Source organism: Musa acuminata, chromosome BXJ1-5, assembly GCF_036884655.1.
Source record: "Musa acuminata AAA Group cultivar baxijiao chromosome BXJ1-5, Cavendish_Baxijiao_AAA, whole genome shotgun sequence".
NCBI lineage: Eukaryota > Viridiplantae > Streptophyta > Magnoliopsida > Zingiberales > Musaceae > Musa > Musa acuminata.
The window spans coordinates 47,055,585-47,078,969 of NC_088331.1; the positions used below are offsets into that span (position 1 = coordinate 47,055,585).

General features: G+C 36.8%; 1 protein-coding gene across 2 annotated transcripts; it reads right to left on the reverse strand.

Annotated features, from left to right (window-relative positions):
• Nucleotides 1–571: 571 nt before the first annotated feature.
• On the reverse strand, nt 572–19,603 carry LOC135674743 (SAC3 family protein B-like). Of its 2 annotated transcripts, XM_065184873.1 has the most exons (18): nt 19,198–19,603; nt 16,073–16,312; nt 11,808–12,047; nt 11,175–11,411; nt 10,545–10,781; nt 9,080–9,322; nt 7,810–7,905; nt 7,303–7,533; nt 6,911–7,155; nt 6,665–6,765; nt 6,353–6,568; nt 6,039–6,266; nt 5,878–5,969; nt 5,643–5,736; nt 3,680–3,772; nt 2,855–3,600; nt 2,649–2,763; nt 572–2,558 (listed from the first exon to the last, which is right to left on the reverse strand). In XM_065184873.1, the coding sequence occupies exons 1-18, from the start codon at nt 19,383–19,385 to the stop codon at nt 804–806; spliced, it is 5,397 nt and encodes a 1,798-aa protein (XP_065040945.1). In that variant the 5' UTR covers nt 19,386–19,603; the 3' UTR covers nt 572–803. The 2 variants fall into 2 exon arrangements, with proteins under 2 accessions (XP_065040945.1, XP_065040947.1); XM_065184875.1 differs by lacking the exon at nt 7,810–7,905.
• Nucleotides 19,604–23,385: the final 3,782 nt, after the last annotated feature.

Here is a 23,385-nt window from a genome sequence, read left to right on the forward strand (position 1 = left end):
ACCATTGACGTCTCTCCTCCAAGTGGGTCCCATTCGCAACCGCTGGCTGTGGACCCATGCGCTATTGGGTCCCCTAAGATGAGCGCCTGGACCGAAACCTTTTGAGGCTTTTTCTAAATTAAAAAATAGAAATATTATTTAAAATCTCTGCACCTACATAAAAATAATAATAATATTATTATGGTGAAAATAACATGACCTTACACTTCAGCTCTATGTAACTGACACAACGGTGCCACCAGGCCGACACCTCGCCATCATATGATACCCACCAAACTGAGACGGCAACTAGTCTGACACAACGGTGTCAGACTAGAATAGAACTCACCCCTTTCCTATGGAAACTGGACCAGACAAATGCATTGAGACTTTTTTTCCCTGGTCTTAACCAAACACAAGTTTTCCAACAAAAGAGATCTTTCAATGGGAACAACATGAATGCCAAGGTTCAGAGCTTATCCAAACTAAATCAAAATCATTGAAATTAACCTGCAAGCAACTCTCATGCTCAGATTCAGACAGACTAGTGAATCAAGAGAAAAGACCAATAAGTCCATGAGCCTTGAGAAAATGGAAAAAGAAACAAAGCAGCAGTCATATTCAATTCCATGCAACCACTGTATATCGACTGATATCAGTCTACAAGGGGTTTCCCTTCTGTTATGAGCAAGAATGTACAAGTTGTGGTGATACAACATAACTCTTCCGGTCTATTCTGTTCGAACCATGTTAGTAACTCAAGGAAAAAGAAGAAACAATAAAGCAAAGAAGAAAATCGTGATCGATTACCCAAATATACAATTTCAAAAATAGAATGCAAGTTTTTCATCTATGGTGTCTTGCAGTCTTGTACATTTCTCCAAGAGCATGGACAATTTGTCATCCATCTTGAAGAAAGAAATAGCTGATCTTCCATTTTCTCCATTCCCTGATTTGTTACACTTGAGAACCTCATCCTTGTCCACAGCTAAATTTTCAGACTTCAGAGCATCACCAGTTTCATGCACCATGGGAGATGAATCTAAAGGCTCAGGCGGTGACATGGGCTGCTCTGCAAGTGGAATATTGCAGCAAATCTCCACAATTTCATCAAAAGAAGGTTTTGTTGAAAAAGAATGCATTGTTCGATACTCTTCTTCACCGATTTTCCTCTCCAAATCCTGCATCATGGAACTTGAGTTTAATGGCATAGCAGTAAGCCTGTCCAGATGCTGCTCCAACAAATATGCAACAGAGCAACCCCCAGTTTTCAGATTAATTAACCGCCAGTTCTGAATCCTCCTGAATATCACAGACCATCTTGGAATGATATAGTAACACGAACCACGAAGCTCAGGATATGCAGCAGTCTGTACCAGTATTTCTGCCTCTATAGCAGCTAGATCAGCATTTAACATCTGGCATGATTGGGTCATGTAGCTTATCAAACATTCTTGAAGGGCCAGCTTTTGATCTGGAATCTTCAAGCCCATATGAGAACCTTCTTTTAGCCAAGGCATTTCATTTACAAACGGTGGTAGCTTACAGCCCTTTATCAATCTGATGAGTGATTGAATTCTCACAGGTGAGCTCCATCCAATGCTTGGTAAGTACCTATCCACAAAAATGCGTTCATTGCTAGACTTCTCAAGCAGATCAACCTCGGGACTTGGCCAATGGTTTACATTTGTGGATGCAGCTGCTGAAATCCCCTCGACCAATCCGTCCAGTGCTGCATTGAAGATTGAGATGAAATGGTTTGGACCAAAATAAGAGGTATCACCATTTTCTAGAAACTCCAATGAAGATCTCAAGTAGCTCAGAACAACTCCATGAGTCTCCACTGGACTAACAGTAGGTTGTAAGGGTGAATGCTTTGCCAGCCATAGCAGACCCCCTCTCAATTTATCATCCTTGAGAAAACCATTCGACTTCACCTGAGGGTCGTTATCACATAGGAAGACAACTGAAAACGAGTATATTCTAGTCATGTCTGCATCATGAAGTCCAAGCCTCCTAATTATTGAATGCGAAGAATCAGTATTTTCTTCAGCATATACATCACTGCTTAGTATCAGGAGGGGTAATTTTGATCCAGATGGTATAGATGCTAGAACATTATGAAGTTGCACCTTCTGAATTTCCCATGGAATACTTTCTGATACAAGAAATACAACAGCGCTAGTTCCAGAAACAATATCATCTTCAGGAATCATATCATTATTGTCAAACACAACCTCCTGAATAATAGACAGGCAACAGTTATAGAAAGGACTAAGTTGGGTACTGATCCAACTCCATATAGATAAGTGGGGCATAGAAACTATTGGCTTGTGGTTTTCCTTACTAGAACCCATAACTTTTGAGAGCAACCATCTTGAAATTTGACCCTCTTTAAGCAATGGCTGGACAGGAATAAGCAGCTTCCAGCAAAGGCAACTGGCATCAGGATTTCTTGTGTGTAATACTGGTGCAACCAGTTCCGACACATTAATTGTTGACCATGATTTGCTTAGTTTCTCGTATCTCGCTCTCAAAGCATGGTTAATGTTAAGCTCACTATAAGCAAGCCTGGGAATCTAATTATAAAAAAAAGAAACAAAATTTAACAATTAAATCATGCAATTTAAAATAACTCAGATATCAGAGATGTAGCAACAATAACTCACATGTTGACTTTGTCGGAAAGGAACTCCCACTGAAAGCGAGCACAGTGCAGCATTTGCTAGCGTATTTTTCTGCTCACGGGTTTCTCTCTTTTTTGTTGCTTGATGCTTCCACTTCCTGGTTATCAATCACAAAAGGAAAGAATTTTGAGCCTCCCAATGGCTAAATATTAGATACATAACAAATATCATAAGGGAAAGTGATGAACCTCAAGATCAGCCTTAGCTTCTCCTCGGCAACTTTATTCTTGTGGTGAAGCACAAGCAACTGGTCTTCATTATCTAGTTCTCTCTCTATATCCATTTGAGATGCTGAACTATCACCTACATTGTTGAGTAGAGAACTGACAGGTGCTAGAGAACTGACAGGTGCTGGAGAACTGACAGATGCTAGATCTCTGACCACATTTACTTCATGTTTGGGCAAAATTGTCTGATCCATGGTGGCATCATTTTCTAATTCAATCATTTGTGCATCATCAATTCGTTGTGCATGGTTACTTACATTGTGATCCACTAAAGAAGTACTGCTTGGAAGAAAGGCTTCTGCTACTTTGGCATCAGTTTCTCTGTTTAATAAGGGTATTGGCTGCTCCTCAAGGAGCTTTCTAGATTGTGTAATGGCCCTCTGAGTGATGTTGGCTTCATAATCATGAATTACATCATTGCTTGAAATTTCCCGAGTATCTACTTCAGATGCATCAGCTCTCTGATCAACCATGTCGAACTCATTATACACCCCTGTTTCTCTTTCCTCAGTGATGTGAGATATGGGAGGACCAGAATAAATATCATCAATAATTCTTGGTGACTTCTTGAGATGCACAAGCTGTGAACACTTTGTAGGAAAATCCTTGTCACTACTAAGAAATGGACCTTCCTTCACCATGTAGCTCTCCTCAAATTTCTTTAGTACAAATCCATGATATTCTAGAATACTTTCTACATCCTCCTCCTATGAATGAGAAAATAATAATAATAAAAAGATATGCAAAATATGCTAATTAACAAAATAGATAAAAAATTGCATTTACCTCCAACCCTAGCCAGCTCATGATGTGTGTGACAGGGATACCTTGATTATTTTGAAGACTACCATGCAGGGAAGCAAGTGCCTGTGTTCTCAACTGCAAAAAGGACCTTTGCTTAAACTTTATGCAGTCATAACCATGAAGCAAGTGCAGTTTCACAGAAGCAATGAAAGCTATTTCAATCACACAGACCTTGAATCTCTCATGAAAAGAAGATACAAAAGAACAATACCATAGATAATGTGCAACACTAGCCACATACTTACAATCATGTCTCTCTCGTGAAAAGAAATGGTCCTGAACAAACATAGGTTTTTTCCATTGGTTGCAGTAAGTTGAAATAGTTTTAGAATGTACACTTATTATACCCCAGTTTTTTAGTGGCCAATTTAGCCTAGACACCTACCTAATAATTCAGATCAATGTTGCAGTCATCTTTTATCCTCTTTTACTTGGTTTTTCCCTTTAGACATGTTACCACCTGAATTGCCTCTCTCACAAATTAAAGGATTCAATAAATTGCTAATACACATGTATTTAATAAAATAATATATTAAGACATTTTTGTTATGTAGGAAAATCTATATACAGGATATACAGCTAAAATATTTATAAAATGCATATTTATAAATATATGTTGTGGATTGTGCTTCATTATTTTATACTTAGTCAATCTTTTACTACTGCAGCTTTCTATTTCCAACGTCTTGTCCTCCACACAGTTACAGAAAAGAATAGTTGCATTGGATCATAGTTTACTAGATCAGAACCAGACTGGCTGGTCGGATCTCGAAATCCAGGAACCCGACCCCTGTTGGTCCAGTTCACCTAATGCATCATCCCCACTTAGAAACCACTATAAATAGCTGACCCGGCTCCAGCCGAGACAAATAGAACCTGTCTGGCTTTGTCCTTCAGCATACAAGGCTCCCGATTTCCATAATCATTTTTGTTATTTTAGATGGCAGTTTAGTTTTTGTTGTATATGATGACAAAAAATTGGGGTTACGGTAGTTAAACATTCATTCTTTGAGCCTACCTTATCTCACAACCCTCTCTTGCACACCACCACCATCTATCCCTCTCTCCATCATCCTCTCTTCCTCTCTTGCTGTGTCACACAGCATGTCACCACCCTCTCTCAGTTGCTTTCTGCCTCGTCTTCATACCCACCGTCCATCTGCCACACCCCGTTGCACCACACTATGCAGTCTCCGCCCCATCTCTTACCTCCTATGGGTCAGTTCGAGGAAAAAGCAATTGCATCTGACATAAGACGTGGAATTCCCTGACAATCATCGAGCCAACCGCAATAGAAGTTCCCACCACTTTTCTGGCTTGCCCCCACTTCCTCCGACCTCCACTCCCTTTTCCTCTTCCAAACTCTCTCAAACTAAGATCCCACAATACACCACCCTTCTCTTTGCCTTAGACCACAAACTGTTTCTACCTCAAAACTCTGTTGACCTATGCTGCATGCCATGCTGTCCAAGGTGCACATTGCATGACTTTCCATAACTTCAGGTATTTTACATTTTTTAAATATTTTCTAATATTATAATTTTGCATAACCTTATGTTTTTAAACAATTTTTTAATTAAACATGAGGTCCAATCAGTTGACCAATTAGTTCAAAATTTGACCAATGACTAATTACCCTGTCAGCAATTATGCATGGAATACTTGCCATCAATAAAGTCCGAACACAACTAAGAATTGTTCGAGAACAAATTTTGTAAGAAACAAAAATTAATTTTTTGGGTTATGACCTTCACCATTTAATCCTTGTCGTACTCATGCACTGCTCGTGCAAGATTTACAAATTTTTCTCAAGAGGTTTACTTTATGTTGACAATTCTTCAATGGGATACCAAAAATGATAACATTATCCAGCAGCTAGTAGTATGACAAGCACATAGCACTTTCAAAAATCATGTGAAAGAAGCAGAAAACAAATGGAAAGTACCTTTGCAAAGTGAGCATGCATCAAGCAGGCCTGCAGGTAAGTTGCTTTTCTCGCAAGACGAAAGAAGGCAATAAAATTACCTATTCGACAAGATCTAAAAAGAAATTACTGCATTATTAAAAGTATTACAACATAAACAAAATAAACAAAACTTTGGCCATAGGTACCTTGCTACATTTCATTATTAAAAGTATTACAACATAAACAAAATAAACAAAACTTTGGCCATAGGTACCTTGCTACATTTCGAGCAAACACAATTTCTTGGGTGCATCTCATCTCAGGAGTCATCTTAGCAAGGTCAAGTGAGAGCTCTGCAGGTTCCACCTAAAATGCAATGCTACAATTAGTATCAATGCAAAAAACAAAAACATCTTTCACACAAATATAACTTACTTTGTATCCTGGATGTTTATCTAACTTCAGGAGTGCATAATAACCTCGAAACTCCTTTTCTGTAGGCACACTGATTCCTTGCTTTCTGTGATCATCATACATCTGAAACAGCTCAACCGATGTCTTATTCATCTGTTCAATATTTAGATGTGCATCAAACCCCTCCGAGAAGCCCTCTCCTTTATTATATTCACAAAGCTCATGCATAGCAACAATATGAAGTCTAATCTGGTGTATAAGAGACAAAAACCAAATCAGCACATGAAGTACTATTGTCTTAAATGGAAAACATAGCATCTCTGAGTGTGTGATACCATTTGCTCAAGCATGACCATAGCCTGGCGGCCGAAAATATGTTGCATTCTAAGGTCCATCCTTATTGCTCGCATTCTATCCCACAAGAAGTTGTAAATGCTCAAGAAATCCTCATTATAAGGTTGATTTAACAAATTCAGAAGATAATCAACTGTCATCTGCAGCACTGGCATAGGCCTGATCAAGTCAACTTCACGCTCTGCTGTCCTGTTATACTGTATGAATCAGATAAGAAGTAACATGTGATTGCTAGGTGATTTCAGAGTATAATGTAATGGGCCAACAGGGGATGATAATTACTTAGTAACTACCTTTTTAACAGCAAGATACTTGCTAGTTTGGTTTCTGTCACCATCCAATCTCTCATACTTATCGAGATCCCCTTTCCTCTCACGTTCCCCTCTTTCTGATTCTGAAATATTAGAACAAATATCCGCTTCGTAAATCTGAAGTAGCTCAATATACTCTTGTCTTTTTTAGCAGGAAAAGAGACTGACATGTATTAGAATCTCTATGCAGAAGGCACACATAAGGTTTAAAGTAAGTAGTTGAACTACCTGGACACATGTCTGGACATAGCCCGACCACCACTGGAGATGATTCTGAACTTTCAATTTCAAGTAAATTCTCTCTGTTTAATGAGTCCCTAGCTTCAGCAGGTTTATCTGCATCCCATTTGTCCACAGAAGCTTGACTGAGCTTATTTTCTGGAGTCTTACGATTCGCATCAAGCAGGTTTTCTGCTGGTTGGGTTAGCTCAAAATTGAAGCGGGCCAACCGTCTTGCCTTTGCTTGCATTTCTCTGCAATTGAATCAGAACACAGAAATGACTCAATATCCTATTTATATATAATATTATATTATATTATATTATATATATATATATACACACACACACACACACACGAAAACTCTTCCCAAATAATAAACAGAAATCCAAACAACATGCCTCTCAAAATCATGTTGGACAGAAGATGAGCCAACAACAGCAGCAGATGGTGGGTAGGGAGACCTGGCCCTTTTGGGTTCTTTAGAAAAAGAATGCTTTGATGAAGCATCCACTCCAGTACCATATATATCAGAATAATCTACCATTTTCAACCTCTCTGGAGGTGGCGAATTAGAGTGCTGAACAGGTGGCTTCCTTTGATTGGTCACTCTAGGAGGGGTTATGTCATGCCTGCAACAAATTTGAAGCATCCAAAACACCAGTCAATATAATGGAACATAATAAACAGTGAAACTTCTGAAGAATTGTCATGATAATAAATTGAACTGCATAAGAATGAACAAGGAAAACAACTCCCATCGGAGGTCATCACAAGTACCTACATGAAAACAGCATCTGAATAATATATATCTGAAACTATGATGTCTACTTAAAATAATATTTGATGTAATATCACTATATTAACTGCAGAAGAATGACGTATGAATTAGTACTAGAAAAATCAACCTCTTAGCTTCTTCATCAAAAGAGAAGGATGGTAATGTGATGTTTGAATTGTCAGCATTTGCATTTCCAATATGCACATTTGTATGGATTTGAGACCTATTACAAAACCAAACACAAGTATGTTGTTATTCACATGAATTACATATTGTTTGAATTGTAACTGGCTCAGTTAGAAGCTGTAGAAAAGAAAATTAGTTAGCCAACGATCTAGATAAAAAAAAAACAGAAATCCTGAACAGATAAAGAAAATGTTTATATTCGTATTAAAAAAGTATAGCCAAGGAAAGGGGGAGAGAGGGTGGAGGGCATGTGGTGATGGGAGAAGAAGGGAGAGTGGTGGCAGCTGGGGAAGGGAGAAGAGGGAAGGGGAGAGGGGAAACGGGGGGAGAGAGAGGGAGGTACGGCCGGTCGTCGATAGGGACGAGGAGAGCCGGACGCAGAGAGGGAAGGGGGGGATGGGGCAGAGGTGGCGGCGGCGTCCGGCGAAGGGAGAAGAAAGGCGGTGACAGAGGCGTATGGGGAAGAGAGAAGGGAGGCGGCGAATGATGCCTGAGACAGACAGAAGGGACCGGCGAGACGGGAGGGCGACAGAGACGACAGCGGCGGCTGCTGGGGAAAGGAGGGGATAAGAGAAAAAAGAATAGGGGAATGGGGGGAGAGAGAGAGAGATACCGCCGGAGGGAAGGCTGCCAGTCGCCGGACATCGACAGGGAGGAGAGTCGCTCGCCGATCTTAATCTGGGTTTAGCTGAGAAGAAGGCGTCACGGTATATGGGCAAGGGCGAGGGGAAGGGGACAGTTCTTAAATTGGGTTTGATCAAATCAGATAAATGTGGCTCGAACCTGACTCGAGCCAGGATCTGATCCGATCCTAACAAATCGATCAGATGCGCCTAGGTCAGCTTGAGGCGCTCGGGCGAGTCCAATTAACATACAATAACATCAAACATTTGAAAGGGAAGGTGATTTCCAACAGTCAGGTAACATCATGTAACTAACTATTGCATCTGATGACATATTGTATGAAACTTGAAAGGGAAGGTGATTCCCAACAGTCAGAACTCTGCATGAAACTTCCTATAGTAACAACCAATTCAAATAGTATGATGACATATTGCATCTGAACAAATGTGTATACAAGTTAAAACTAAATATGCTATATCTATATGCTTGTGTGGTTCATTTGTTTCACCCCTTTTTAGGGTATCGTGCGCACAAAGAACAAATGGGAATTCTTAGAAGAACTGCAAGGAAGAAAATGGAAAAAATACCTTCTGTGATCAGCAGTAGGATGATGGTTCACAAGATTAGCAGCATCACCAGATGGCAAGGTAGGTGACCTGGTCGTTCCAGGAACACGGTAGTTGGAAACCTGAGATGGGAATTTAGCCTCAACATCTTGACTTCCAGTGATGTGTTCTGCCGCATGCCAAGGTCTGTCTTGATTTGTGGGATGACCTGGCCCAAGTGGCTCATCTAGTTGGTTGCCAAAACTAGAAGATGTGATAGAATGCCTGTGGTCACAAGAAATAAAATCATCAAAGAAGTGAACTTTGTTTTGTAAGAAATATTAGTTCTTCTTTTCTCGACAACAGCAAAGGTAAATATAGGTAAAAAGGAAGATTTTGCACATAATTTCATGAATCTGAAATCAAAATTAAGTTAAGCAACACCTGATGTTTCAGAACATAAATCTGCAGATAAAGTATTACCCTTCGACTATGGCTTTCACCAAGCAAAGTGTTGGAACTTTTTTCTTACTGAATAGCACCTTACTTTCCTATTCACAGAAATTTATGACATGGTAAAAATCCTTAACATCATCTCTAGTAACTAAAATAATGTTACCAGCGTGAATATTTTTTTTTAATCAAATAATCCTGCATAACAGACCATTAGAAAGAGGAATTATTTAACAAGAGTCAAATCAAACTATACTTAATATTTCAAATAGAACATTGAACATGAAAACAATATATTTTCTCTTTTTTGGAACTACAACCATCCACCCACCATCTGCAACTTCCATTTATGTGTTTATATAGTCAAGCATATTGAGGCTATACATTGACAATTAGGGATAGCAGCTAGTAGGGTTTTTGGGGTACCCTTGTAATCCGGCCCGCTTAAACTGGGTATGGATGCCCTTTAATCAGGTCTAGAATACATTGTCATCACCCCTGGTTCTATCTCATACTAGTGATCATTACCCAAAATTCAATACAGACACAATGTGGTTCAGCCCTATCCTTTAACAACATACCTACTTATAGCCACATTACCAAAATCCTGTCCATAAGCTATCCACCTCTATTAGATAATATTCACAACTCTTACACAACACATTAAAAAAAAATTGAAAAGAAAATGTAATACCTAAAACTCCATCATCCATACGTCATTTAGCACACCAACAAAGGGCAATGTAGCAAGAGGATGGCCCAGAAATAATTAATTAAATCTTTTATGTCTCAAACAAGATATAGACAATTGAAGAACCCTGCATGGAACTTCTTATCGTAATGGCCAATTCAAATAGTATGACATTTTTTTGTAAAGGATAAGTTACAAATAGTATGACATATTGCATTTGAATTACTGTGTATACATGTGAAACTAAATATGCTATCTCCATGTGCTTGTGTCGTTCATTCATTGCAACCCTTTTTGGGATTAAGTGCTCTCAAAGAACAAATGCCCATTCCTAGAAGAACTGCAAGAAAACGGAAAATTTACCTTCTTTGATCAGCAGTAGGATAATGATTCACAAGATTAGCAGCATCACGAGATGGCAAAGTTGGTGACCTGGTCCTTGCAGGAACATGGTAGTTGGAAAACTGAGATGGAAACTTAGCATCAACATGGCTTGCAGTGACATGGGTTGCACCAGGCAAATGCCTGTCATGATTTGTGGGATGACCTAGCCTAAGTGGCTCATTTAGTTGGCTGACAAAACTAGAAGTGACAGGATTCCTGTGGTCAAAAGAAATAAAAGTATCAAAGTACTGAACTTTGTATTGTAAGAAATATTAGTTTTTCTTTTCTGAACAACAGTAAAGCTAAATACAGGTAAAAAGGTGGATCTTGCACATAATTTCATGAATCTAAAGTGGCAGAAATAATTAAGTCTGCAATATTTCAAACAAGATACAGACAACTGAAGAACTCTGCAAGGAACTTCTTATAGTAATGACCAATTCAAATAGTATGATATATTGTATTTGAACTAATTTGTATACATGTGAAACTAAATATATTATATTTGAATGCTTGTGTAGTTCATTTGTTGCAACCCTTTTGGTATAAAGTCAACACAGAGAATAAATGGGCATTCCCAGAAGAACTGCAAGAAAATGGAAAATTTACCTTCTTTGATCAGCAGGAGGATTATAGTTCTCAAGATTAACAGCATCACGAGATGGCACTGTTGGTGAATTGGTCCTTCCAGGAACATGGTAGTTGGAAAACTGAGATGGAAACTTAGCCTCAATATGGCTTGCAGTGGCATGTGTTGCACTTGGCAAAAGTCTGTCATGATTTGTGGGATGACCTAGCCTAAGTGGCTCATTTAGTTGGCTGACAAAACTAGAAGTGACAGGATTCCTGTGGTCAAAAGAAATAAAAGCATCAAAGTACCGAACTTTGCATTGTAAGAAATATTAGTTTTTCTTTTTTGAACAACAGTAAAGCTAAATACAGGTAAAAAGGTGGATCTTGCACATAATTTCATGAATCTGAAGTGGCATAAATAATTAATTAAGTCTGCAATATTTCAAACAAGATACAGACAACTGAAGAACTCTGCAAGGAACTTCTTATAGTAATGACCAATTCAAATAGTATGATATATCGTATTTGAACTAATTTGTATACATGTTAAACTAAATATATTATATTTGAATGCTTGTGTAGTTCATTTGTTGCAGCCCTTTTGGGATAAATTCAACACGGAGAATAAATGGGCATTCCAGAAGAACTGCAAGAAAATGGAAAATTTACCTTCTGTGATCAGCAGTAGGATTATAGTTCTCAAGATTAACAGCATCACGAGATGGCACTGTAGGTGAATTGGTCCTTCCAGGAACATGGTAGTTGGAAAACTGAGATGGTAACTTGGCCTCAACATGGCTTGCAGTGGCATGCGTTGCACCAGGCAAAAGTCTGTCATGATTTGCGGGATGACCCAGCCTAAGTGGCTCATTTAGTTGGTTGCCAAAACTAGAAGATGTGACAGAATGCCTGTGGTCAAAAGAAACAAAATCATCAAAGTATTGTAAAAAGGTGGATCTTGCACATTAGTTTTCTTTCCTCAACTATGGCAAAAGTAAATATAGGTAAAAAGGTAGTTCTTGCACAAAATTTACAAATCTGAAATCAAGGTTAAGTTAAGCAACACCTGATGTTTTAGAACATATATCTCCAGATTAAGTATTACCCTTCGACTATGGCTTTTACCAAGCAAAGTGTCGTACCTTTTTTACTCATTGAATAACACCTTACTTTCCTATTCACAGAAACTAATGACATGGTAAAGATCCCTAACATCATCCCTAGTAACTAAAATAATGTTACTGGTGCGTATATATTTTTTTAATCAAATAATCCTGCATAACAAACCATTAAAAAGATGAATTATTTAACAAGAGTCAAATCAAATGATACTTAAGATTTCGAATAAAACATTGAACATGAGAAGAAATTATTTTTCTCTTTATGTGAACTACAACCATCAGCCCACCATATGCAACTTCCATTTATGTGTATATAGTCAAGCATTTTGAGACTATACATTGACAATTAGGGATAGTAGCCAGTAGAGTGTTTTGGGTACCCGTGTAAACCAAGCCACTTAAAATGTGCTCGCTTCTTCTATCAGGTTGGTCCTTCCCTTAATACTTGCTGTTTAGAAAATTTTAAAGAGATGATTGAAGCTATTGAAAGATATGGTAGGGGATTAAAACCACCAAGTTATTATGAGATATAAGTTCCATTACTAAAAAGAGAGTTGGATTATACAAATAGCTTATTAAAGGGCTGCAAAAAATCATGGATAAAGCATGATTGCTCTATTATGTCATATGCTTGGATCGATAGGAGACAGGAGTATAATTAACTTTATGGTCAACAATTCCTTATAAACCATGTTTGTGAAGTCAATAGATACATTATCTTTTGTGAAATCTAGATAAAAGATATATGATTTGTTTAACAAGTTTGTGGAAGAAATTGATGAACAAAATGTCATCTAAGTTATAACCAACGATGGAAGCAACTATATGTTAGCTGATAAGATTTATCTTTTGAAATTTTTAATCTTTAAATTACATTGTCTCTAAATTAAATGGAAGAACTATGTAAATCCTAAGTCTTATTAATTTTGTTATCCTTTTGTCTTAAGTAAATTATTTGAAGCAAAAAAACAACACTTATATTAGACTCCATACGAGGCACATTATATTGATTTAATATTGGAGGATATTAAAAAAAATTTGAAATAAAAAAGACTTTAGAAAGGACAATCTTTATCGTTGGATTTCTCTATAATCATATTATAAGAATTCACAAGCAATAAGGAATTTGTGAGATATAATGTCACCCGATTTGCTACTTCCTTCTTGACATTACAGAGCATATATTATCAAATCCATAACCTGAGAAACATGTTTACCTCGAAAAAATGCATAACAAGCAAATAGGCAAAAAAAGCGAAAGGCAAGAGGGCTAGTTATATCATCTTAATATCATCCTTTTAGAATCTTATAGTTTATATATTAAAGGTAATGAGCCCTCTTATTCGAGTCTTTCGGATGACAGATAATAAAAAGAAGCCTGCAATGAGATATATTTATAAGGCTATTGATAGAATAAAGGAGACGATTCAAAAATCTTTTGATGGAAATAAAGAAAAATATAAGAAAACATTTGCAATCATTGATAAAAGATGGAATTATCAATTTCATCATCCATTACATACAACATGATATCATTTGAACCAAAAATTCTTTTAAAAAAATACCTTTGTTAGGTATGATGCAGAAGTTGTAAATGGGTTATATCAATGCATTGCAAGATTGGTTCCAAGCCTTGAGATGCAAGATAAGATCATATGAATTATCTCTATATAAGAATGTCGATGGTCTTTTTGAAATTCTAATGACAGTTCGATGTGGGACAACTACATCCCTAGATATTAATAAACTGATATAATTAATCTAATATATAGTATGTTATTGCTAATAATAAAATAAATTTTACAGCTGAACGATGGACTGTATTTGTAAATTCCATCCCAAACTTGTAACAATTGACTATCAAAATTTTTAGTTTGACATATAGCGCTACGGGTTGTAAGCAAAATTGGAGTGCCTTTCAGCATATAAGAATCACAGAATATTTTTGTTTCAATTAATCTATTCTTTTTTAGATAAATGTATTATTATATTTTCAAATTATATGACACATGATAGATTCACACAAAAAGAAGAAATCAGTTAGAGCATGATTACATGATCTTGTTTATATAAAGTATAATCAAGTATTGAAGGCTCGTCATGATTTACAAAATAGCATTGATCCAATCTCATTACAAGACATTGATGATTCAAATGAGTAATTTGTAGTAGAGATGAGTTTGAATTTACAAGATATCGAAGACGAGCTTGTATTTGAAGATGACAACTTGATATGAGGAGATGTGGCAAGAGCCTCAGATGTTGAAAAATTACAGACGTATACAAAACAGATGACGAAGGAAAAAATGAGTGCAAAAACCTCAAACTCATCTCTCGCCATTATTGAAGAGGAGGAAACATATTTTAATGAAGATGGACGAGAAGAAGAGAAGGATGATAATATGTTTGAGAATGACGATATTGATTATGATGATGATTGAATTTGATGCTAAATTTTATTGTTTTGACTTTTGAGTCTTTTGACATTTTTTTTATTAGAAGATGGATAATGTGACTTTGTACTTTAGATCTTTTTAATTTAATATCATATTTTTATTTATATAATCATATTTATCAATTATATTATATATTTTTTTATTTTAATATTTCAAAGCACTTCGCTTCGCTCGAGCGAGCGCTTAACGTCTCGGACATTTTGGGACCTTAGCGCCTAGCGCTTTTTAAATTATCGGTTCTATCTTATACTAGTGATCATTACCCATAATTCAATACAAACATACAATGTGGTTCAGCCCTCTCCTTGTACAAATACCTATTCATAGCTACAAAACCAAAATCTTATTCATAAGCTATCCACCTCTATTAGATAATATCCATAACACACAAAAAAAATTAAAAAGAAAAAGTAATACCTAAAACTCCATCTTCCATACTTCATTTAGCCCACCAACAAAGAGCAATATAGCAAGAGGATGGCACAAAAATAATTAATTAAATCTTTTATATCTCAAACAAGATACAAACAATTGAAGAACCCAACATGGAACTTCTTATCGTAATGGCCAATTCAAATAATATGACATCTTTTTCGTAAAGGATAATTTACATATAGTATGACATATTGCATTTGAACAACCATGTATACATGTGAAACTAAATATGCAATCTCCATACTATCACAAACTTAATTGGAATTGCCTAAGTTGTGCGGTACCCTTGCGGCGATGTCACCAACTTAACTAGGATTACCTAAGTCATGAAACACCATTGTGCCAATGTCGCGGACTTAGCTGGGATTGCCTAAATCATGAGGCACCCTTGCGTTCTTCGTCTACAAAGGAATAGTAGCAAGTCCGCAAATGACTACTCACCAGGTGTCGAGCGCGATGGGCAAGTTCTCATAAGCTCAACATACGAAAATCCAATCAACATCTAACACTACCCCAAACACCTATCCAGCCCAATGCCACTTGGGAGATTACATGGTGCTGAGATTACTGACGTTTTGCACAGCAACCTATAAAAAACAAGCCATGGCATGCGAAAATAGAGCCATTTTGGGGTATTTTATCCATTCTGGGGAATAGTCACTCCGCAACGCTGCGATCTGTTCTTGCTCACAGTTTTCAAGCAAAAATACACAAAACCAAGGCAAAACACACTACCAAGCATATGTACAAGCAAACAAAAATGACGAACAGTCCGTTGACAAATATGTTACAGGTGCATGATGACCGTTCGTGACAATATGCTTGTGTAGTTCATTTGTTGCAACCCTTTTGGGACAAGGTGCACACAAAGAACAAATGGGCATTCCTAGAAGAATTGCAAGGAAGAAAATGAAAAAATTACCTTATGTGATCGACAGTAGGATAATGGTTCACAAGATTAGCAGCATCATGAGATGGCAACACCGGTGATCTAGTTCTTCCCGGAACATGGTAGTTGGAAAACTGAGATGGAAACTTAGCTTCAACATGGCTTGCAGTGCCATGTGTTGCACCAAGCAAAACTCTGCCTTGATTTGTGGGATGACCTAGCCTAACTGGTTCATTTAGTTGGCTGGCAAAACCAGAAGAAGTGACAGGATACCTGTGGCCAAAAGAAATAAAAGCATTAAGTACTGAACTTTGTATTGTAAGAAATATTAGTTTTTCTTTTCTGAACAACAGTAAAGGTAAATTCAGGTAAAAAGGTGGATATTGCACATGATTTCATAAATCTGACATCAAGGTTATGTTAAGCAACACCTGATATTTCAGAATATAAGTCTCCAGATTAAGCAATATCCTTCCACAATGACTTTTGCCAATCAAAGTGTGGTACCTCTTTTTCTCACCGAATAACAACTTACTTCCCTATTCACAGAAACTTATGACATTGTAAAAACCATTAACATCATCCTTAGTAACTAAAATCATGTTACTGGTGCGTATATATTTTTTTATCAAGTAATCCTACATAATAGGCCATTAGAAAGATGAACCATTTAACAAGAGTCAAATCAGACATTTTATGAGATTCTAAAATAGCATATTTTGGAATAGAACATTGAATAAGAAAACAAATTATTCTACTCTTTGTTGGAACTACAACCACCAACCCACCATCTGCACTTCCATTTATGTGTATATAGTCAAGCATTCTGAGGCTATACATTGATTAGCAGTAGCAGCTAGTAGAGCATTTTGGGTGCCCGTGTAAACTGACCCATTTAAACTGGGTATGGAAGACCTTTAATCAGGTTTAGGATATGTCCAGAAAAAAAAATAGGCACCTGAGTCATGTTTGAGTTCATGTGCCTAGATAATTAATTGGGTTGGATTTCGGTTCTGAAAGAGCAAAATTCAAGGTTACTCAACTCGCCGTCATTCCTGTCGTTAAAACATATTTGCAGTGCATCAAGTTTGATAACTTTTATATGACCATCAAGAACTTTCACGTATTAAGGAGTTTATATAAAGTTTGTGATGAAAACTTCTGCAGCAAATGATTTGATAACTTTTTGTAAAGAAAAATTTTGTTCGCATTATCAAATTTTAGTCTTAAATTTCATTGTCAAGATAGAGACACAAAAAAGTCTTTAAGAACAGAGACAAACAAAGAGACAACAGATGCACTGTACAGGCTGAAAACAACAACATGAGGGTTGCTTCAGGAATAAAATAACAAGATGTCCACTGTTAAAGCAATATGGTTTGAAAACAACGGCACATAAATCGGATCTAAGACCCAGAGTAGAACATTTGATTTGATTAAATGCAAAAAAAATCTCTTGTAAAAGGATAGCATGGACAAGGGGTAGTAGAAGAATTGGCCAGAAGAAGAAGAAAAAAAAACAGTGATGAAGATCAAGAAAGGCCAATGGACAAGATACTTTGGTCTTAAATAAATTGACCTACATTATCTAGATGCATGATATGTGCATCTACCATGCAATGGATGAGATACTATGATCTTGAATAAATCAACCTACATTATCTAGATGCATGAGATGTGCATCTACCATGCATTAGTTTCCAAGAGCTCACCAACTTGCTTATAAAAGAATCTTGGTCAAAGAAGTACTACAGCTAGGCCTAAAAATTGAATGGAAAGTGGATTGACTGAATGGTGCCAAAATGAAGTTCACCATTTATTCTGACCCAAAAGAAAATCTAAATCCAATGTATTTAAATCTTCATGAAATAGAAATTCAATGCAAGAAGTCCTCGAAAGCACCTAAAAATTAACACAACTTAAACCAAAGCTTATTTTGACTCGATTTTGTAACCTATCTAAACTAACCCTACCTGTTTCATCCATCATTTGCTAATTTTATCCTTGATATCCCTGAACAAAAGGAGACACCAGCCACTACGGACTCTGTGATAGCAAGAAGGCCCATCTATGTTTGCCACTAGATCTAGATGACAATTTATTGCCAGGACAGACAATGGTTAGTTTATCTTTGGAACTCAGTTTGCAGTTGGAAGCATAAGAAACATCAGCATCCTTGAACACTAGATCTTGGAAAGAAACATGAACTAGAACAACCTTGAGGTATTCCCTTGTTGAGTTCGAAATATTTTTGACAACAATGGTGACAATAGGCACTAGATCCAATCATACTTTATTTGTGACTTGCCCAATCTGATCTTTGCAGCCATGGTCATCTTATTTATTTAAGTCTTTCACCATTTGGACCATTTCTCAATTGTATGGAACATAACTAACAACACTTCTTGACATCAAATCTTACACCCCTAACATGGTATTGTTATGGTCCTTTCTTATAGTATCAGTTTCACATACACCATTTAAGATGCTCCCAAACTGCAAGATGTTAAAATGAGTAAGTTATGCACATTGCCACCTTTTTGTTTTAAAGGATTAATTTCTCACAACCAAAACGACTAGCAGCCATATTGGCTCCACAGAACCATTTAGGGGCCAATCGAAGGTCAGTCATACAAATTAATGTTTCCCCTAGTTGAGATGGGGGCATTAGGATTGTTATGAACTGGTCTGAATAACAAAGACAGCATTCGAGCTGTATTCACAAAGAAATAGAACCCCATGATAGAATATCTATTAGTGCAACAGCAATCCAGCTCTTAGTGATTCGTTTGAACCCTTATAACATCAAAGAAATATCAAATGATCCACTTCCAAGTTGTTCATGATTATGCCCATGTAGATAAAAATGGTTCTAATTTCAACCAACATTTAGGACTTGGACCATAGAACTCCAATGTCCTTCGCAACAAAACAGAACATAAACATCAAGAACAACTGATACCTCGGTAATCAAGAATTAGGTAACCGATGTCATAATGCAAGATGTGGGGTTAACTTAAAAGAAAAAGTTCCTTTTTTTTTATTCTTTTACAGCTCAGAACATATCATATCGTTAATTGACTTCGAGGATTGACTCAAAACTCATGCTAGGAGCGACCGCACAAGAAATACGAAGAGAAAGAGAGATCGGTATTCACCTTTGCGCTCGAGAAGACACTTTTCCTTGTCTTTGACGCGGCTGATTGATCTGGGCGGAAGGAAATCGGCCCTTTTCATAGAAAATGTTGGTTTTCGGTGTGGAGGGGCCGGAAGGGAAGATCACGGGGACCTGGGAACTTGGAGGGGCCGAGGGGCCGGGACAGTGTTTGAAATCATGAAACGCCATCTCCAGGGAAAAGCCGAGAAACGCCTTCGATCGGCTGCGAGAAACCCTAACCCTAGCCCAAATCCACACCTCCTCGGAGCCGATTTTAACTGCGACCGCCAAAGGAAATCGAAGAAGATAGAAAAGATATCGCTCCAACGCTCGCGGCCGGCGAAGCTGAGGCGGAGGCGATGCTCCGACGGGCGACTAAATTGTGGTACGGTGACTGATGTTGTCATCGGGCGCGGCTTCTTTTTGTGTCCTTTACATTTTGTTTTGAATTCTTTTACCAAAATATTTTATATTTTAGATATTTCTTTTTTAATAATACCTTTAATTTAAGATAAATCTAAAAATTATTTCATCCCTTTTTTTAGTATTTTTCAATAATATTTATATCATTTTATTAATGAGCTAAATTTTTTATAAATATTAGTACAAAATATTGTAAATCACTTTAATTGTCATTCCCCGTAAACTATTATAATATAATAGTTTTATACTTATACTTAGTTTGATTGAGATTAATAGCCTACTTATATTATTTATAATATTTTTAAGTAAACTTTATATTGTTTTTGTTATGATGGCCAAATCGAAAAATACTGTAATCAACCAAAACACTAGGCATAAAAATTTTTAATGGGCAATTCAGATTTTTTTTAAATTAGTAATACTATTTGAAAATAATAATAAAATTAAATATATTTTTTTTAAATCACTCTATTATTTTATTCTTGTGATGACATACCCAAAAAAATATTTCATATGCTTTTACATGGAAGCATCCAAATTTTTTGAAATTACTTGAGCATTTCAAATATGGCAATATACTATGTTGGTCTCAATTTGTGGGGCAATTATATGATATCATCAAGTGTTACTCGAACATGATAAGTTGATTAAGTTATTAAAGTTAATGTCATTGTGCCTCACATCAAAATATGGTGAGGTGTTTAATCAATAAGACCTCCAAATTAATGACGGATTGATGATAATATATTGATAGAAAATAAATTTTTTCAACTATACGGGGAAATATCTCTATTCTGTCGAGGAAAGTCCTCTATTCTATTAAGGAAAATTCTTTCTCCTAAACTATTATAAATAGGAGAGGGAACATGTTGATGTATTAAAGCATTTTTTATTTATTATATTCTATTATTTTCATCCTCTATTCTGTTGAGAGAAATTATTTCTCTTAATCTGTATAAATATGAGATGGAACATGTTAATGTATTGAAGTATTTTTCATTTCTTCAATAAAACTTATTCAATAATTATTCTTATCTTCTATTATTTTCATCATATACTTCCTATCGCAAGTATAATGGTATATATACTTAACATATTTTTAGCATATTCATTTATAATCATGTTTATACAAACATCGATGGTCTGATGATGTACAATGTTTCTTTAATTATACTCGACCCTTTAATTAAAGAAACATTGATGGTTCAAAATATCATCCAATATATTAACACATTAAATATTGATACGATAGTGGTGTATCATACCTTCTTACAAAAAAAAATTAAGGGTTGAAAACATCATATAATATATTAGTACATAAAATATTGATGTGATATTAGTGACTAAATCGATTTATCAAAAGTTAAAAAGTTTAAAACCTTATCTGATTTTTTTTTTTTGGGGGGTTACCATTTGTCACATACATTACAAATAGAGGAAATGACATCCACATAGTTATTAATATGGATAATTCTATTAAAACTTGGTGTGTTCTCAATAAAATTATAAAAATGAATGTAATAACATTCACCATAGCAACATAAATATTATCCATTTTACCTCAGACTTTCATGATGTATTTATTATTATTTTTGTATAAATCTAAAGATATTTATATTTAAATTTGATATATTATCAGTATGATATAGAAAAGGAGTGTGATAATGTTCATATATTAAATATTATTCTTTTTTTTTCATACATCCATAGTAGAGTGAAACAGAACATTATTGAATATATATAGTTTTTGTCATTTTTGTGTGAATTTAAGAATACTTAAGAATCGATATCGTTGATAAAATAGCTGGATTAACTCGATTTAGTTCAGATTTATGTGTACAAAAAATATTTAAGTTACGATCAAGGAGATGCTTGACGTTCAAAAAATCGAAGTTGGATAAGTTTTCAACGTGATTTCTTTTACACTCATGTTAGTAGAAAAATAAGAAAAAGTGATCTTGATTATCATGGTATGAATCAAGGTTCGTCGTACCATATCGTACCAATATTTCGATTCAGGCTTGATACGGTATGGTACCGGTATACCATGTGATATATCAGGGCGTACCGAACGGTATACCTTAGTGTACCGAACAATTTTATACTTTTTTTCATACTGTTGTGGTACCGGACGGTCTGCGTACCGATAACCTGTTAGATCGGTACATATCGCCCGATACGGACGATATACTTCAGTACGATAGACCTTGGTATGAATAACATTTTGTAATTAGATTAACTAAAATAAATATTTTATAATATAAAAAGAATATTCTATATATAATTTATATTTGGGTAATACAGACATGACTTAAGGTCTTAGTTTCATTCTGCTGCTTAGATTGCTACGTGTCAAGCTGATTGGACAAACATCTGGCAGACACTCGTGCACCAAAATAGGACACATAAGCATATAATATCGAAGACTAAAACTCATTTCAGGTGCACGTATGGATATAGACACACACGCTATTTAGTGGATCAGTAGATTGGATGGATGATTTCTATCAAAAACAATGAAATGATGAGGATAAGATGATGACTGTCTTTTTTTTGGGTTGTTTGACCCAAACTTGACCCCCTGCAAAAACCGGGTCAGCTCGGATTGGACCGAGCCATATCACCAAGAAACACTTGACTCGACCCGAACCGGACGAAGATTCACCGATGAAACCAACTCTGACGTACGAATCGTGCACGTGGCGTCAGGAGAAGCCTTGGATTCCGGCTCAAGGCGGTTCGCCAAACAAGCCCCGTTGGTCGCGTGAACCAAGTGGTTCAATCCACCACGGATGGAGATGGAGATGGAGATGGAATGCACGGCCAACAGAAGGCACAGTACCCTCTTCCACACAAGGAAGAGGGATCTGACATGACATGGCTGTCGAGCGAACACGTTTCGAGTGGGGGATGGGAATGGGACCTCTCTTTTGGTGGCGTCTGCGTACGCTTTGGCGCATGCGCTGGTGTGCTCGTCGGCGGATGAACAGAGCGAGAGAGCCACGACGAGGTACTGCAATTTGTCCGCACACGGCACCGCTTGACGACTGCAGACGGCCTTTTCTACGCGTCCGTTCTCGGCACTGATGGCCATGCATTCTGGGAGAAGCTGTAGAGGGAACAGTGAAGTCTGCAGTTGTCTGATATGTTTGCTGCAGGTGAGCGCTCGGCGGTGATGATTGGAAGGATGGAGGAAGGAGGACTTCGAGGGAGCAGGTCGAAGCCTTCATCTATCCCGACGTCTTTCTTTGGATCAGTAGGATGAGTTGCTGGCTAAGTGGAAGCAGCAGAATAAGTTGCTGACTGCATTCATAAGAACAAGCAAATTTACTTGAGATGGTTTCAGATCATTCTCCCCTTTCTTTCTAACTCCCAACTCTTTGTTCGACTAAGACTATCATCAAATGATCTACTCCTCTCTCTCTCTCTGATATGGTTGACTTTCTGCGGCGGTGACCGGAGAGAACAAGGTGAAAAGTACTCGACATCCGACAAGATCTTCCCCTATAATTCCCTCGAAGCTTTTACTCGTAATTATTTCTGGATAAACACCATGATCTCGTTAAGTGTTGTGTCGAGCGCGCTGTTATTGCTGGATCGATGGCAGGTTTGACCTGCAGAATATTCTGTGGTTAGGCAGGATGAATTTTGCTGATGAAGAACGGAGGGGGATCGGATGACATTATCATGGGAGAACGGATTGTTCCTGTGGTGGGCGAACTGTTGCCCTGCGCATAATAGTTACTTTAGCTTTACTCATGAGAAG

Coding starts and splice junctions, on each gene's coding strand:
- LOC135674743 (XM_065184873.1), bottom strand. CDS start 19,385: ATGGCGTTTCATGATTTCAAACACTGTCCCGGCCCCTCGGCCCCTCCA. Junction 5,737..5,877: donor TTTGCTCGAAATGTAGCAAG/GTACCTATGGCC, acceptor ATTTCTTTTTAG/ATCTTGTCGAATAGGTAATT. Junction 2,764..2,854: donor AAGCTAAGGCTGATCTTGAG/GTTCATCACTTT, acceptor ATTGATAACCAG/GAAGTGGAAGCATCAAGCAA.